The sequence below is a fragment of the Aquarana catesbeiana genome, linkage group LG01, assembly GCF_042186555.1.
Source record: "Aquarana catesbeiana isolate 2022-GZ linkage group LG01, ASM4218655v1, whole genome shotgun sequence".
Classification (NCBI taxonomy): domain Eukaryota; kingdom Metazoa; phylum Chordata; class Amphibia; order Anura; family Ranidae; genus Aquarana; species Aquarana catesbeiana.
Genome location: NC_133324.1, coordinates 201,072,963 through 201,089,319, shown reverse-complemented (window position 1 = coordinate 201,089,319; position 16,357 = coordinate 201,072,963). Strand labels below are relative to the sequence as shown.

General features: G+C 42.1%; 1 protein-coding gene across 2 annotated transcripts in view; it reads right to left on the bottom strand.

Annotated features, from left to right (window-relative positions):
- Positions 1-16,357, bottom strand: part of DMXL1 (Dmx like 1) — a 268,508-nt gene that overhangs the window by 14,767 nt on the left and 237,384 nt on the right. For both annotated transcript variants that reach the window (XM_073624666.1, XM_073624667.1), the window contains 5 exons: positions 13,879-13,939; positions 11,988-12,115; positions 5,083-5,175; positions 4,904-4,995; positions 67-119 (listed from right to left, as the gene is read on the bottom strand). In XM_073624666.1, the coding sequence (XP_073480767.1) occupies positions 67-119; positions 4,904-4,995; positions 5,083-5,175; positions 11,988-12,115; positions 13,879-13,939 (427 nt within the window). The remainder of the gene's footprint in view (positions 1-66; positions 120-4,903; positions 4,996-5,082; positions 5,176-11,987; positions 12,116-13,878; positions 13,940-16,357) is intronic.

The window sequence follows — 16,357 nt, the reverse complement described above, 5'->3', positions numbered from 1 at the left end:
TTCTTGAAATCAGACTCACAGATATGTGTATTAATTGATGTTAACAGAAATCGTAAACTAACTTACCATGAACTAAACTGTTGGTAGGTGCTACCAGTGTATCCCACATACAGACATTTCTATAAGGGTGAATCAAAGAAAAACACCTTTAAAATTTTGAAACAGATAATTTTACAAATAAAAAGGGCATCATAAACTGCTCTTATGAGCAATCCAAAATATAACATTAGAAAATTAGACTTATAAAATAAAATCTGTTTCTGGAAACAAAATACAAAACCCAGGTATTTAGTTTCTGTGCTTCATTTATTGTATCTATTTGCCAACGAAAATTGTATCAATAGTAACATGGATTTATGAAAGACAGTTCTTGCCAAACCCACCTTTTACCATTCCATGAGGAGGGGAGTGGCTTAGTGAAGGAATTTGCATAATGTGGAGAGTAGGAGCAGAGTAGGAGCAGTCTCAAGGGATCACTTGAGCAGCAGCTGGGGTGACTAGAGAATGGACCGACTGTTCTTACCAGACCAACCTTTTAACGTGAGGTGAGCTGTAATTTGGATTAAGGAAGGCCTGTGGTTGTAGTATTTCATAGTCTCCTTAAAACACTATTTCAAATGAAGGTCTTTCTGCATTGATGATATCGTATTTACAGTGGGGACGGAAAGTATTCAGACCCCCTTAAATTTTTCACTCTGTTATATTGCAGCCATTTGCTAAAATCATTTAAGTTCATTTTTTTTCCTCATTAATGTACACACAGCACCCCATATTGACAGAAAAACACAGAATTGTTGAAATTTTTGCAGATTTATTAAAAAAGAAAAACAGAAATATCACATGGTCCTAAGTATTCAGACCCTTTGCTCAGTATTTAGTAGAAGCACCCTTTTGATCTAATACAGCCATGAGTCTTTTTGGGAAAGATGCAACAAGTTTTTCACACCTGGATTTGGGGATCCTCTGCCATTCCTCCTTGCAGATCCTCTCCAGTTCTGTCAGGTTGGATGGTAAACGTTGGTGAATAGCCATTTTTAGGTCTCTCCAAAGATGCTCATTTGGGTTTAAGTCAGGGCTCTGGCTGGGCCATTCAAGAACAGTCACAGAGTTGTTGTGAAGCCACTCCATCGTTATTTTAGCTGTGTGCTTAGGGTCATAGACTAGACCTAAGGTTTACCTTCCAACAAGACAGAGGTCCTGAGCACTCTGGAGAAGGTTTTCGTCTAGGATATCCCTGTAATTGGCCGCATTCATATTTCCCTCAATTGCAACCAGTCGTCCTGTCCCTGCAGCTGAAAAACACCCCCACAGCATGATGCTGCCACCACCATGCTTCACTGTTGGGACTGTATTGGACAGGTGATGAGCAGTGCCGGTTTTCTCCACACATACCGCTTAGAATTAAGGCCAAAAAGTTCCATCTTGGTCTCATCAGACCAGAGAATCTTATTTCTCACCATCGTGGAGTCCTTCAGGTGTTTTTTTTTTTTTTAGCAAACTCCATGCGGGCTTTCATGTGTCTTGCACTGAGGAGAGGCTTCCGTCGGGCCACTCTGCCATAAAGCCCCAACTGGTGGAGGGCTGCAGTGATGGTTGACTTTCTACAACTTTCTTGCATCTCAAGACTGCATCTCTGGAGCTCAGCCACAGTGATCTTTGGGTTCTTCTACCTCTCTCGCCAAGGCTCTTCTCCCCCGATAGCTCAGTTTGGCCAGACAGCCAGCTCTAGGAAGGGTTCTGGTGGTCCCAAATGTCTTCCATTTAAGGATTATGGAGGCCACTGTGCTCTTAGGAACCTTAAGTGCAGCAGAAATTTTTTGTAACCTTGGCCAGATCTGTGCCTTGCCACAATTCTGTCTCTGAGCTCTTCAGGCAGTTCCTTTGACCTCATGATTCTTATTTGCTCTGACATGCACTATGAGCTATAAGGTCTTATATAGACATGTGTGTGGCTTTCCTAATCAAGTCCAATCAGTATAATCAAACACAGCTGGACTCAAATGAAGGTGTAGAACCATCTCAAGGATGATCAGAAGAAATGGACAGCACCATTAGTTAAATATATGAGTGTCACAGCAAAGGGTCTGAATACTTAGGATCATGTGATATTTCAGTTTTTCTTTTTTAATAAATCTGCAAAAATGTCAACAATTCTGTGTTTTTCTGTCAATATGGGGTGCTGTGTGTACATTAATGAGGAAAAAAATGAACTTAAATGATTTTAGCAAATGGCTGCAATATAACAAAGAGTGAAAAATTTAAGGGGGTCTGAATACTTTCCGTCCCCACTGTACAAGCATAGAAATCTAGCTACAGGAGAAAGTCCAGAGAAGTAGCACCTAATGGCATATTTTCTGATGGATTTTCTGAATGGATTAAGGGCAGTCTTTCAACCAGGGTGCATTCTGGGTTCTTCAGGGATGTCTTGGCAATTGGCAAAATGCTTAATAATTGCCACTAAATGGCCAAAAATTGTCAATAAGCCAGCAAGTGCATCATGCCTGCTTTTTTGTTACACAAAGGTGCAGGTTTTATTGTGCAGAATTGCAAACTTGGGCACCGTGAAGGCCAGCCACTTCCATCTCAACAACATCATCGGTTAATTAGGAGAAGGCCAGGTGCCTGCACAACACCCTCCCCTGCCCCTCTCTGTCAGAACTGCAGTCACATTAGTTGGGAGAGGGAGAGAAACACAGGGAGAAGAGAAATGCGAGAATACTAGTCAGTACCAGTTTGTAAATGCGGAGGTGTAAATCGCCTCGAATGGTGGGTGGTTCATGTGTGTGGATGCTGCTGCAATATGAAAATCAAATGAGTTTAGTTTTTTCCATTTTAGAATGGGGTGCCTTGGGATTGTGCATAATTTTAAAAGGTGCCTTGACTAAAAAAAGGTTGAGAAACACTGGTTTACAAGGTTGTGCTGAGTTCCCCAGGGATATGAGCTTCTTTTTAACTTAACAGAAAATAAGGAAGTTGGAATGAATAATTCAATCTCAGTGTTTGCGGCAGTGGCGGCCCGTGCATTGTGGATGCGCCGCCCCCCCCATCCATGTACCCGGCCCCATTCAGGACGCCAGACGCATGGATTCCTATGTCGGGAGCGGGAGGGGGTGTATTTTTTGGAAACATCTGATTAGAGCCAGAGGCTCTAAAAGGCTTCAAAAAAGGGTGGGCTCGGGGCGCAGAGAGTGCGCCCTTACTTCCTATGACACTAGCGAATTAATATTTGGGGGGGGTGTGTGAGCGAGCACAGTGGCAGCGCTTGATGGGCACAGTGGCAGCGTTTGATGATTTTTTTTTTCAAAGTTTTTTTACGACCCCCCCCCCCCCCCCCCCCAAAAACAATGTTGAGCACCAGCCGCCACTAGTTTGCGGATGATGCATAGCTAAGCAGGGCAAGAACTTCACAACAGGATATAGCAACTTTACATGAAGACCTAGGTAAATAGAGTGGGACGCTATATGGCAGATGGTTTATTATTGAAAATTTTAAGGTAATGCACTTGGGAGCTAAAACATGCATGCAAGTTACTTCCTAGGGAAAGAACCTCTGGGGAAGTTGAGGATGCAAAAGAATCTGGGAAGCCTAGTATATCACAGGCTCAGCAACAGCAACAATACCAAGCTGCAGCAAGCAAGGCTAGCAGACTATTATCGTGTATTTACCCAACATATAAAACTATAATTCTACCACTTTTCAAAACTTGGGTTTGGCCACATCTAGAGTATGTTGTCCAGTTTTGGTCACAAATCCTCAGGAAGAGTGTCCTTGAACTGAAGAGAGTCCAGAGAAGAGCAACAAAACTAATAAGGGGCTGGAGAACTTCAGTTATGAGGGACTACAAAAATTAAGATTTTTATTTCCTGGAGAAGAGACATTTAAAAAGGGAGTATGATTGTAATATATAAATCTTTAAATATTGACTGTATTTATAGGAGGAAGCTATTTAATCTAAGGTCTCTAGAGAAGACACGCAGCCATATAATGAAGCTGGATAAGGAGGTTGTTCATTTTTAAACTGTGTAAGGGGTTCTTTACTATTAGAGCAGTGAAGACGTGGGGCTCCCCTTCCACAGTTAGTGATGTCAGGTGGGAATGTAAGTATATTAAACATTTTTTTAGATGGGTTTCTCAGCAAACACAACATACAGGAAAATGGAAATTGGTAGCAACATAAACACACACACGCACACGGGTTGAACAAGATATACTGGAATAATAATTCAACCTTACCAACTATGTAAAGCTGGCTTGAATGTAAAGACGGTTTGAATCTTGGCCAGTTCAACTGGGACTGGCCGAGATTCAATCCATGTATGGGCAGGCCAATTGTACCCAAGTCGATCAATCAAGTCGATCAATCAACTTGGGTACAAGGGGGGGGGATTTCTAGCATGTGATTACTGCCAACGGCTATTGCGGCTAGCAATAATCATGGTGTTCTCCTGGCAGGAACAGCTCCCCCCTGCCCTACCGGCAGAGGACACCATAGCTCCACGGAAGAGATTTATACACCTTTTAGGTATAGGTTGTGGGTCTGCAAAATCATGGTCGCAGACTATCAGAATAAGCATGTGACAGATTGCAAGCGTTTACTTCAATCTGTGGTGACAATGAAACAATAGTTAAACATGACTCAGCCAACAATCCTTTAATTTGAATGTGTGGACTCATATAGACACTATAGCACTGCACTAAAAAATAAACTTCAGTTTTGCAAATGCAGGGTGTAAAGGGTCACACTTTCTATATGACATTGGACATGGTTATTGATTGGCAGTACCGTGGTTCATGAAAGAAAGGATTGCTGTAGTGAAGCAGAGGTTATCTGAAACGGATTTTCATGAAGACATGCATGTATGTATGTATGCATCTTAATAAGTAACTTTATATATTAAGTACCTGTTATCGCTTGACTGTCCAGCTGTAGCTATTAGGGAAGAGGAACTTATAAACACAAAGTCATTGGTGGTTTTGTTATGGCACTGCCAGGTCTGTAAAGCAGAGGAAAATGCATAGAAGGAATCATATACCAAGATTTACACATGGGAAACAGTAACAGAATATAACAAAAACCTTACCAAATAAGGCTTAGCCTGACTTCCACTAGTAGCACTATACTTCCAGTTGGTCTGATACAGACTGATAAACCCATCAGCATCAACAACTCCAAACTACAGAACACAAAAAAAAAAAAAAAAATAACCAATCAGTTACTTTCTCACACTGCTAATAACAGTTTTAGTCACATCAAATACAAATACAAAAAAAATGTAATTTTATCAGTAAACAGAAATGGTTAAAGTATTTTAATTAGATCTGCAAAGGCCAGGTGATCTTAACACATGAAATGTTTGTTTTAGAAAAAGTCCAGTACACTTAAGACATGGTCTGTTTGCAATCCTCGGCTTCCAGCTTGTTTTATGCCGCATCCCTGAACATCTAGTCAGGAGTGTGCATGCACAACTTCAGTTAAACGTCCCAGATCCCCCTCCTTGGGACTATATGTCCCATAAATCCAAAGGGACACTGTTTATGCATTCTATCTAGTCCCATCTGGATGCTTGTGCATATCAACGCAGATAGGGTCCTAATGTCATCGTTGGAGCTCACACAAAAGAAGAGCTTACAGTGCAATTAACCTACCTGAGAACCAAAAACCCAACAGAGTGCTGAGGTAAGCTGCTGTAATTCCTTTTAAAAACTAGTGTTTAAGTGGTCCAACAGGCCCCTGCCAATAGCTATGTCAGTAATGTTATCAATTAAGAAGGATGGAACACTGGCCCTTGGGGCACAAGATTAAGACGAACCAGAATGACCCATGAAGAGTCTGCAAGGAGTCCAAGTATGTGCAAGTACCATGTCTTCCTGGGCCAATTCAGTACAAAGACAATCACAGAAAAACCCTCCACATACAGGAATATTCTGGGCAGGGCCACGTCCTCCAATCAGTGAGATGGGTCCAGCGAGGATTTTGGATCATACACGCTACAATCTGACCATATAATGGAAGTACAATTATCTTTAGATTTACCAAAATGTAATATAAAGGCCTTCCTTCAAAAGGGGTTGTAACAGCCTTATTGAAACGGGAAAGGACAGGATCTACCACAGAAACTACCCACTTATGCAGAACAATTTCCTAAATAGGAGTCTACTGAGCAAAGCATTTGAGGAGAAAATGTTTCTCTCCTTCTACAGGACTGGCTCTACTAGTGAGTGGACTCGGAAAGTCTTAGCTGGTTTAAGCAATTTAAGGGACCCCCTGGCTAAAGGTCTTGTATCCTCAGGGTTGGATGAAATCTCAGTTATAGGCATGGCATCCTAACCCAATTCCTTAGAAGGAAAAAAAAAAAAAAAAAAAAAAAACATACTAATCTACCATCTCCTCCTTAGGTAACACACCCAGCTCAGGGGCAAAATCAAAGATCAAACTATAAGGGGAGGTTAAAGAGGCATGGGTGTGACCTCTGCTGTCTATGGTCTTGAAAAGGACAGAAAAGTCAGCACAATGGCCAAAAGAAGGCAGGGTTACATGAAGGGTAATTGATAGCAGAGAAAAAACGCTCCTGCGCACAAGTGGATAACCAGACCAATGGTATAGAGACACAGGCCTTGCTGCCCTCAAGGATGGGGAATCCTAATAATGATAAAAGGAAAGAAAAGGAGCACCAGCCATGTGCATTATCTTTGGATGTAAATTTATTAAAAGAAATACAAAGAAACTACTCACAAACAGGAAAGAAGATCTCGCAATGTGAAATGTCGTAGACTAACAGCATACAGTCTATGATGAACGGAGCTCTCCAGAGGTCACAAAGGGACTCACAGGGATCACTGCCAGCTGACGCGTTTCGAAGGGAACATCCCCTCTTCCTCAGAGCTCAGCAGTGAACCCTCGTTCAGCAGTCCCTATATATATATATATATATATATATATATATATATATATATATATGTGTGTATGAATGTGCACACATGCACCATCAACCAATCAGAAGGAATGTTTGGGGCCCCTCCCTCTTTCACCCTCGACCCAGTGGGCGGTCAAAGTCATGGTAAATAACAAATACAAACGCCAACTGGAAGGGTAAAGCCTGATCTTTACTGTAAGCATGCATACCATGCATATGATGCATATGGATGGTATAGATACTGGCAGCTACATAGTGAATGCACATGGCTGGTGCGCCCTTTCTTTCTTTTTATCGTTACATGAAGGGTACTAGGGCCATGAGTGAATAAGCTACCACCCCCATTAGAGGAATGAGCTAACTTTGAGCTAGCAAGTCCATCTAACCCTTTTTAATTGTGCTCGACAGCTGCCAGGCTTGTGAAATATTGACCCCAGAGGGGTACCCACAACATCCACTGATGTGCAGAGGGAGGAAATGCCTTTGCACCAAGCACTTGTAGGATTCTAGGAAGAGTGGTGAAAACTGTTATACTGTACCAACAGATGAAAGCCAGTTGCCGGTTCAAGGTTGCTCCCAGAAAGAGGAAGGGCAGCTGCAGTAACCCGAATCAAAGGGAGGCCAAATCTAAGTAAAATGGCCCCAATTTTAAAAGAACCTCGAGCTCCCAGGTTGTCAGTCACCCACCAGGGTTTACTTCCTCTTTAAAATGGTTGTTTTCAACTTTGTTTGACCTGTGTGTGTGAGTGTGTCCTCCCTGCGCCATGTGAATTCAGAGAGGGAATCATAACTGGCAAATGGCCAGTGTGATAGATTTTGTAGAAGTAGTAATGTATGCAGTATATTTACATATTTCTAATATAAGAGATGCTTTGTTTGCCAGAAAAATTACTAGGAAAAAATACGTGTCTGCAGTAGGGATGAGCCGAACACCCCCCTATTCGGTTCGCACCAGAACATGCGAACAGGAAAAAAGTTCATTCAAATACGCGAACACCATTAAAGTCTATGGGACACGAACATGAATAATCAAAAGTGCTAATTTTAAAGGCTTATATGCAAGTTATTGTCATAAAAAGTATTTGGGGACCTGGCTCCTGCCCTAGGGGACATGGATCAATGCAAAAAAAAGTTTTAAAAACGTCCGTTTTTTCAGGAGCAGTGATTTTAATAATGCTTAAAGTGAAACAATATAAGTGTAATATCCCTTTAAATTTCGTACCTGGGGGGTGTCTATAGTATGCCTGTAAAGGGGCGCATGTTTCCCGTGTTTAGAACAGTCTGACAGCAAAATGACATTTCAAAGGAAAAAAAGTCATTTAGAACTACTCGCGGCTATTAATTCATTGCCGGTCCGACAATACACATAGAAGTTCATTGATAAAAACGGCATGGGAATTCCCCACAGGGGAACACCGAACCAAAATAGAAAAAAAAAAAAAAAGACGTGGGGGGTCCCCCTAAATTCCATTCCAGGCCCTTCAGGTCTGATATGGATATTAAGAGGAACCCCGGCCAAGATTAAAAAAAAAAAGAAAAACGGCGTGGGGTCCCCCCAAAAATCCATACCAGCCCCTTATCCGAGCACGCAACCTGGCAGGAAAAGAGGGGGGGATGAGAGAGCGCCCCCCCTCCTGAACCGTACCAGGCCACATGCCCTCAACATTGGGAGGGTGCTTTGGGGTAGCCCCCCAAAACAACTTGTCCCAAGAGCCTCATCCCCACAACCTTGGCCGGTGGTTGTGGGGGTCTGCGGACGGGAGGCTTATCGGAATCTGGAAGCCCCCTTTAACAAGGGGACCCCCAGATCCCGCCCCCCCTGTGTGAAATGGTAAGGGGGTACAAAAGTACCCCTACCATTTCATTAAAAAACTGTCAAAAATGTTAAAAATGACAAGAGACAGTTTTTGACAATTCCTTTATTTAAATCAGGGATCCTCAAACTACGGCCCTCCAGCTGTTGCGGAACTACACATCCCATGAGGCATTGTAAAACTCTGACATTAACAGACATGACTGGGCATGATGGGAATTGTAGTTCCTGAACAACTGGAGGGCCGTAGTTTGAAGACCCCTGATTTAAATGCTTCTTATTTCTTCCTTTATCTTCTTCTTCTGGCTCTTCCTCTGGTGTTCTCATCCAGCATCTCCTCCGCGGCGTCTTCTTCCCTTCTTCTCCTCGGGCCGCTCCGCATCCATGGCATGGAGGGAGGCTCCTGCTCTTTTCTTCTTCGTCTTCTTCTCTTCTTCGTCTTCTTCTCTTCTTCGTCTTCTTCTCTTCTTCGTCTTCTTCTCTTCTTCGTCTTCTTCTCTTCTTCGTCTTCTTCTCTTCTTCGTCTTCTTCTCTTCTTCGTCTTCTTCATCTTCTTCATCTTCTTCATCTTCTCTTCTTCATCTTCTTCTCCAGGCCGCTCCGCATCCATGGCATGGAGGGAGGCTCCCGCTGTGTGATGCTTCTCCTCTTCTGACGGTTCTTAAATAACAGGGGGCGGGGCCACCTGGTGACCCCGCCCCCTCTGACGCACGGTGACTTGACGGGACTTCCCTGTGAGGTCACAGGGAATGCCACAGGAAGTCCCGTCATGTTCCATGCGTCAGAGGGGGGGCGGGGTCACCGCGTTATTTAAGAACCGTCAGAAGAGGAGAAGCGTCACACAGCGGGAGCCTCCCTCCATGCCATGGATGCGGAGTGGCCCGGAGAAGAAGATGATGAAGAAGAGAAGAAGATGAAGAGAAGAAGATGAAGAGAAGAGCGGGAGCCTCCCTCCATGCCATGGATGCGGAGCGGCCCGAGGAGAAGAAGGGAAGAGGACGCAGCGGAGGAGATGCTGGACGAGAACACCGGAGGAAGAACCAGAAGAAGATGAAGGAAGATAGAAGAAGCATTTAAATAAAGGAATTGTCAAAAACTGTCTCTTGTCATTTTTAACATTTTTGACAGTTTTTTAGTGAAATGGTAGGGGTACCCCCTTACCATTTCACACAGGGGGGAGGGCCGGGATCTGGGGGTCCCCTTGTTAAAGGGGGCTTCCAGATTCCAATAAGCCCCCCACCCGCAGACCCCCACAACCACTGGCCAGGGTTGTGGGGATGAGGCCCTTGTCCTCATCAACATGGGGACAAGGTGTTTTGGGGGGCTACCCCAAAGCACCCCTCCCAATGTTGAGGGCATGTGGCCTGGTATGGTTCAGGAGGGGCGCTCTCTCACCCCCCCTCTTTTCCTGCGGCCTGCTAGGTTGCATGCTCGGATAAGGGTCTGGTATGGATTTTTGGGGGGACCCCACGGCGTTGTTTTTTTTTTTTTTATTTTGGCGCGGGGTTCCCCTTAATATCCATACCAGACCTGAAGGGCCTGGTATGGAATTTAGGGGGAACCTCCACGTCATTTATTTATTTTTTTTTAAATTTTGGCTGGGGTTCCCCTTAATATCCATACCAGACCTGAAGGGCCTGGTATGGAATTTAGGGGGACCCCCCACCTAATTTTTTTTTTTTTTAATTTTGGTTCGGGGTTCCCCTGTGTGGAATTCCCATGCCGTTTTTATCAATGAACTTCTATGTGTATTGTCAGACCGGCAATGCATTAATAGCCTCGAGTAGTTTTAAATGACTTTTTTTACTTTGAAATGTCATTTTGCTGTCAGACTGTTCTAAACACAGGAAACATGTGCCCCTTTACAGGCATACTATAGACACCCCCCAGCTATGAAATTTAAAGGGATATTACACTTTTATTGTTTCACTTTAAGCATTATTAAAATCACTGCTCCCGAAAAAACGGCCGTTTTTAAAACTTTTTTTTGCATTGACCCATGTCCCTTGGGGCAGGATCCAGGTTCCCAAACACTTTTTATGACAATACCATGCATATAAGCCTTTAAAATTAGCACTTTTGATTTCTCCCATAGACTTTTAAAGGGTGTTCCGCGGCATTCGAATTTGCCGCGAACACCCCAAATTGTTCGCTGTTCGGCGAACAGCCGATGTTCGAGTCGAACATGAGTTCGACTCGAACTCGAAGCTCATCCCTAGTCTGCAGTTTACTACATTTGACTAATTCCTATTTTTATGTCAAAAGCTGTAGCCCACCCTATGAGTTTATTTAGGAAGAAGCAGTTTCAGTCTGGAAGTGCAATAGCTTTCTGCCCGTGGCCGCTGATATCTTTTTTTTTTTTTTTTTTTTTTTTAACCTCCCTGGCGGTATTCCCCAGTCTGGCTCGGGGTGGAATTTCAGAACCAAAAGCGTTAACCCCAAGCCAGACTCGAGATCGCATCGCAGGATCCATGTAGAGGATACTTACCTTGTCCCCTGGATCTTGCGATGTCTCCCCCGCTGTGATCTGTGAACCGCCGTGTCTCGCTCTAGTCACAGTGCCGAGTTCTGTTCCCTGCAAGCGTTGCGCCGCACGGGGATGGAGTTCGGCGCCAAATTCAAAAAGTAAAAAACACAGTATAGATACACTATACTTTAATCTTACAGATTACAGTACTGTATCAAATAATTACACACCCCCTTTGTCCCTAGTGGTTTGTCCAGTGTCCTGCATGCAGTTTTATATTATAAATACTGTTCTTTCTGCCAGGAAACTGGAGATTGTCCATAGCAACCAAAAAATGTCCATTTACGTCAAAAGTGCTTTTAGACCACCTAGAACACAGAGATAATAAATTAGAATCACTTGCAGAATTGAGCAATAGTGATTTTTGGGGAAATCCGTCATCAAACACTGAAAGTAATGACAGTGACAATTCTGCAACTGAGCAAATTTCAGTGTTTTTGATTTGATTACATTATTGAATAATTTTTATTATTATTATATTATTTGTTATAATTATTTATAGTTATTTATTATATTATAATTTATGATTTCGGTTTTCAAACTTTATCATACCCGGGATGTCTACTAGACTCTTGTTTGGACAGATTTAAGTGTGTTATTCCTAAAAATTACAGGCCTACAATATAAGACGCCAAATTTCCATGCAAAATAATTGTACCGCTTTCAGCATTAAAAATCTGAAATAATCATACTGCCAGGGAGGTTAACAGATACACAGTAGATGGTACCTACCTTGTTCCCTTGATGGTTAAACTTTATCCGGGTTACCCTGGAATTCCCACCTGCCCGGAAGCATGTTATCTGTTGAGCATGACCCCATTCAAACATTCTTACACTGCCATCTTGAGCACCAGTAAGATCTAACGCAAATAAAATAATGCAAATAAGAAGGTTCAAAAACATGTACACTTAAAGTTTTACTAAACCCAGGACCCTGCATTCAATACAGCTGGTCTCACACAGTACATCGAACATGGAAATGCAATAATTTTAGTAAATATAAACTGCTAAATACCCTTTCTCATCAGCAGTATATAGCAGTCTTGTGACTTCTATCAGTGTCTGGTTAAAGCTTTTAGGAGGAGTTTTCATTCTCCTCTGACTGTCCTATGAGGCTGCAAGACCCCTGGCCCTCTGTCTGAACAGTGCTGATTGGCCCTGTGACGATCACATGCACCCTCCCAAGAATAAAATAAAACCTAAAACTTTAGCAATATACACCAAACTGAGCATGTGCAGAGTGCCACCAAGGCTCTTTACTATCAGGAGATTGGGGACAGTAGAAGGGGAGGATCAGAGAAGAACGGATTAAACAGAATTTTTACACAATGCACAGGACTAACCCCTTAGGTTCTAAAGTGAGTACAACAAGACTGCTTTTACTGTTGTGGGTTTAGTAACACTTAAATTATGTGCACATTATTCAGTTAGGGAAACTATGAAAGTCAACACTGTTTAAAAAAGTTGGAGAATCCAGAATAACAGAATTTTTCTTAAAGTGCCAGTTCATCAAAAAGTTATATTTTACTTCCTGGTGGAGCCTGAGGGGCAGAGTTAGTCCTTGGTTTCTTCTATGTTATGGACACTTTAATGACAAAATCCTCCTGCCTTTATTTCCAACTGAGTCTATTAACATTTTTGTTTGTCTGCCACATAAAATAATAACTAACAGGGAGTGAGGGAGGTCCTCATATTGACCAGAGCAGGTTTGGAGTCCCAAGAACTCATATGTCCCTGATTCCCTAGAGAGATTTCTTACATCTTCAAGCAACCCTGTTGTGACAAATCGTTAAACCACTGTTACCTGTCGTAGTCAGCTGTAAATACTAATCTTTCACAGTGTCCATGCCATCGAACACCACTCCTATCTCTGGTTTCAGTAACCTAAAGTCCACTGGAAAACTGACACTTCTGAGGATGTTAATCTCCTAGGTGCCGCACAGCTCTCAGTAGTTCCTCTCCCTGACCACTAGATCACTTCTGCATCCTACAGCGACAAAGAGGTCAGCAGGGGAAATTTGGAAAGATGCGGAGGACCTAGAAGCTCAACACTCGAGAACTCAAACAGTATTAAGTCTTTTTTTACAGTTACCAGGGCTTTTGCTATTTATTTATTGTTACAGAGTCTCTAACTCTACAGGATCTACTAAAAACTGATTAACTTCTGGGTTGACTGATCCTTTAAAAAAAAAAAAAAGGATCTTTCCAAAGTTTTTAAGTTATACTGGATAAATGATCTTAGAAATGTGTTTTAGGCAAACCTCATATTCCTTTAACAATTTTAATAAATGTATATGATGCTTCCGTGGTTTTCTTTTAAACACCTATGATGAGCTCCATATTAAGGAAGGCAGCCACAGAAATACTATACTATGAAATGCTACCTAAATGGCCGCATCCTATTCGTCACTGAGCAAAGGTGATGGTTCATATATAGATTATATTTGAGGTTGCTATCTTTATATCAGACTAATGAAGTAACTTCCTGAAGGTAAGGATCAGCAACTATGCAAAAAATTTGAACTTTGCATCATAAAAATTGGCATGAAGTTTACAATAATACAAAACATGAAAATAAACTAATTTCCCTTCTAATATTCTCACAAAGACACTATGAACTTACAGTAAGGCAGTGTTGGATGTGATGCCATTCTTCGAACATCTTTGATTGTTCTCTTTATCAACTGTTAGGGGAAAAGGGATACTTCAGTGATAAATTTGTATAAAATGTACACATTTATGGTCAATAAAATCTTTCCCCCCTGCACCATTTTTAGATGAGTTTGTGTGTAGGAGATACCTGGATGAACATTTTCCCGCACTCTCAGCATAAACACACGTACCCATATATGAAACCATACAGAAAAATATTTACTTCTGTGAGAAAGCATAAGTGCGTACACTCTGGAGAAAGGGGTTAAGTATTCTGTGATTATGGAAATATAAGCTGGTAAACTGATGATGTGCTTTTACTGGTACAAAGGAACTTTGCGGAATAGTGCTGTTTTTAAAATGCACCATTTTATGATCCTCAAATTTCCAGCATGATTTCTGAATAAATCTTTTTAGGGCAACAATGTAGAATTACAATATTGATTAAGGCTCCATTCCCACTTGTGCTACTTTGGACCCTAAAGTCACACACCATGTTCCCCTATAACAGTGGTTCTCAACTCCTGTCCTCAGGACCCACTAAAAGGGAAGATGCAGACTAGAATACTGCAATCACTGAGCAGCAAATTATATCACCTGTGATGTATTTAAGTTATCTTGCAAACCTGGCCTGTTAGTGGGTCCTGAGGATAGGAGTTGAGAACCACTGCCCTATTAAAACTGTTCATATCTGTGCAACTTCAAGCCACAGTGACTTCAAAGTAGTTCCTGCACTACTTTGGTCTGAATTTTATGTGATTTGAGGTTCATAGACCTTAATGTAAACCCTCAAAAAAGTTGCACCTGCATCATATAGATGTCATTTGGGTGCGACTTGTGTGCTAGTTGTGAAAAGAATGCTGGCAATGAATAAAAAAAAAAAAAAGGCGTGGAGTCCCCTCCCCAATGCATACTAGACCCTTTGGGTGGTATGGATTTTGAGGGGAACCCCACACCAAAATAAAAAAAAAAACCCAAAAAACAAAATGGTGTGGGGCTCTCCCCCAAATCCATGCTAGAACCCTTATCCGAGCATGCAATCCGGCAGGTCAGGAAAGGGGTGGGGACGACACAAGACGGGACAAGTAAGCAAAGACCACCCCCCCCCCCCCCCCCCCCCAGAATCATACCAGGCCACATGTCCTCAACATGGAGGGGTTCTTGATGGGGACAAGGGCCTCTTCCCCACAACCCTGAAAGGGGGTTGTGGTGGACTGCAGGTGGGGGGCTTATCGGAATTTGGAAGCTCCCTTTAATAAGGGGGCCTCCAGATCCTGCCCCCCCATGTGAATGAGTGTTCATTATCAACAAAAAAAAATGTAAAAATTACAGTAGGCAGTTTTTGACAAGTCCTTTATTTTAAAAATGTAAAAAAAAAACAAAACAATGTAGATCCATTGTCAACCACGATGCCCACCACCGCCCTCGACGAAGGCTACCACCATCTGCCTGCTCCACCGTGTGACAGTTCTTAACCACTGCCAGACCACCTGCTGTCATTATACATTGGTACTTTGATGCTAAATACCGTTATTATAGCTGCAATAACCCTGGTATTTTTAAAAATGGCAGGCGGTTCACTTTAAAATAAAAGTGGTCTCTGTGGTGGATTTGCCGCAAGATCACTTTTATCAGCGGTAGGAGAGGTGCCCCCCCCCCCCGCCGTCTCTGCCACTTACCAGATCAGTCGGTAGTGGCCGAGACAATCCGATCCTCTCCCCTGAGAGGCAGGAAGTTGAGAGAGGGAATGAATGGCCAATGGTCTCAAAGATTTTTTTTTATTGCTTTTAAGTCTAAATGTTAGATCTGAAGTCTTTTTGACCACAAATCTCACATTAACCACTTCCATACAGGGCATTTTCACCCCCTTCCTGCCCAAGCCAATTTTCAGCGCTGTCACACTTTGAACAATTGCGCGGTCATGCAACACTGTACCCAAAATACATTTTACAGCTTTCTTTTGGTGGTATTTGATCACACCTGCGGTTTTTATTTCTTGCGCTATAAACAAAACAAGAGTAACAAGTTTGAAAAAAACAATATTTTTTATTTTTTGCTATAATAAATATCCAAATTTATTTATTTATTTTTTTAAACAAATTTTTTCCTCAGTTTAGGCAGATACATATTCTTCTACATATCTTTGGTAAAAAATATCGCAATAAGCGTATATTTATTGGTTTGCGCAAAAGTTATAGCGTCTACAAAATTAGGGGATAGATTTGTAGCATTTTTATTATAATTTTTTTTGTTTTTTTTTACTAGTAATGGCAGCGATCTGCTATTTTTTTCTGACTGCGATATTACGGCGGATACATCGGACAATTTTGACACACTTTTGGGACCATTCACATTTATACAGCGATCCGTGCTATAAAAATGCATTGATTACTGTATAAATGTGACTGGCAATGAAGGGGTTAACCAGGAGGGGGCGCTGTAGGGTTAAA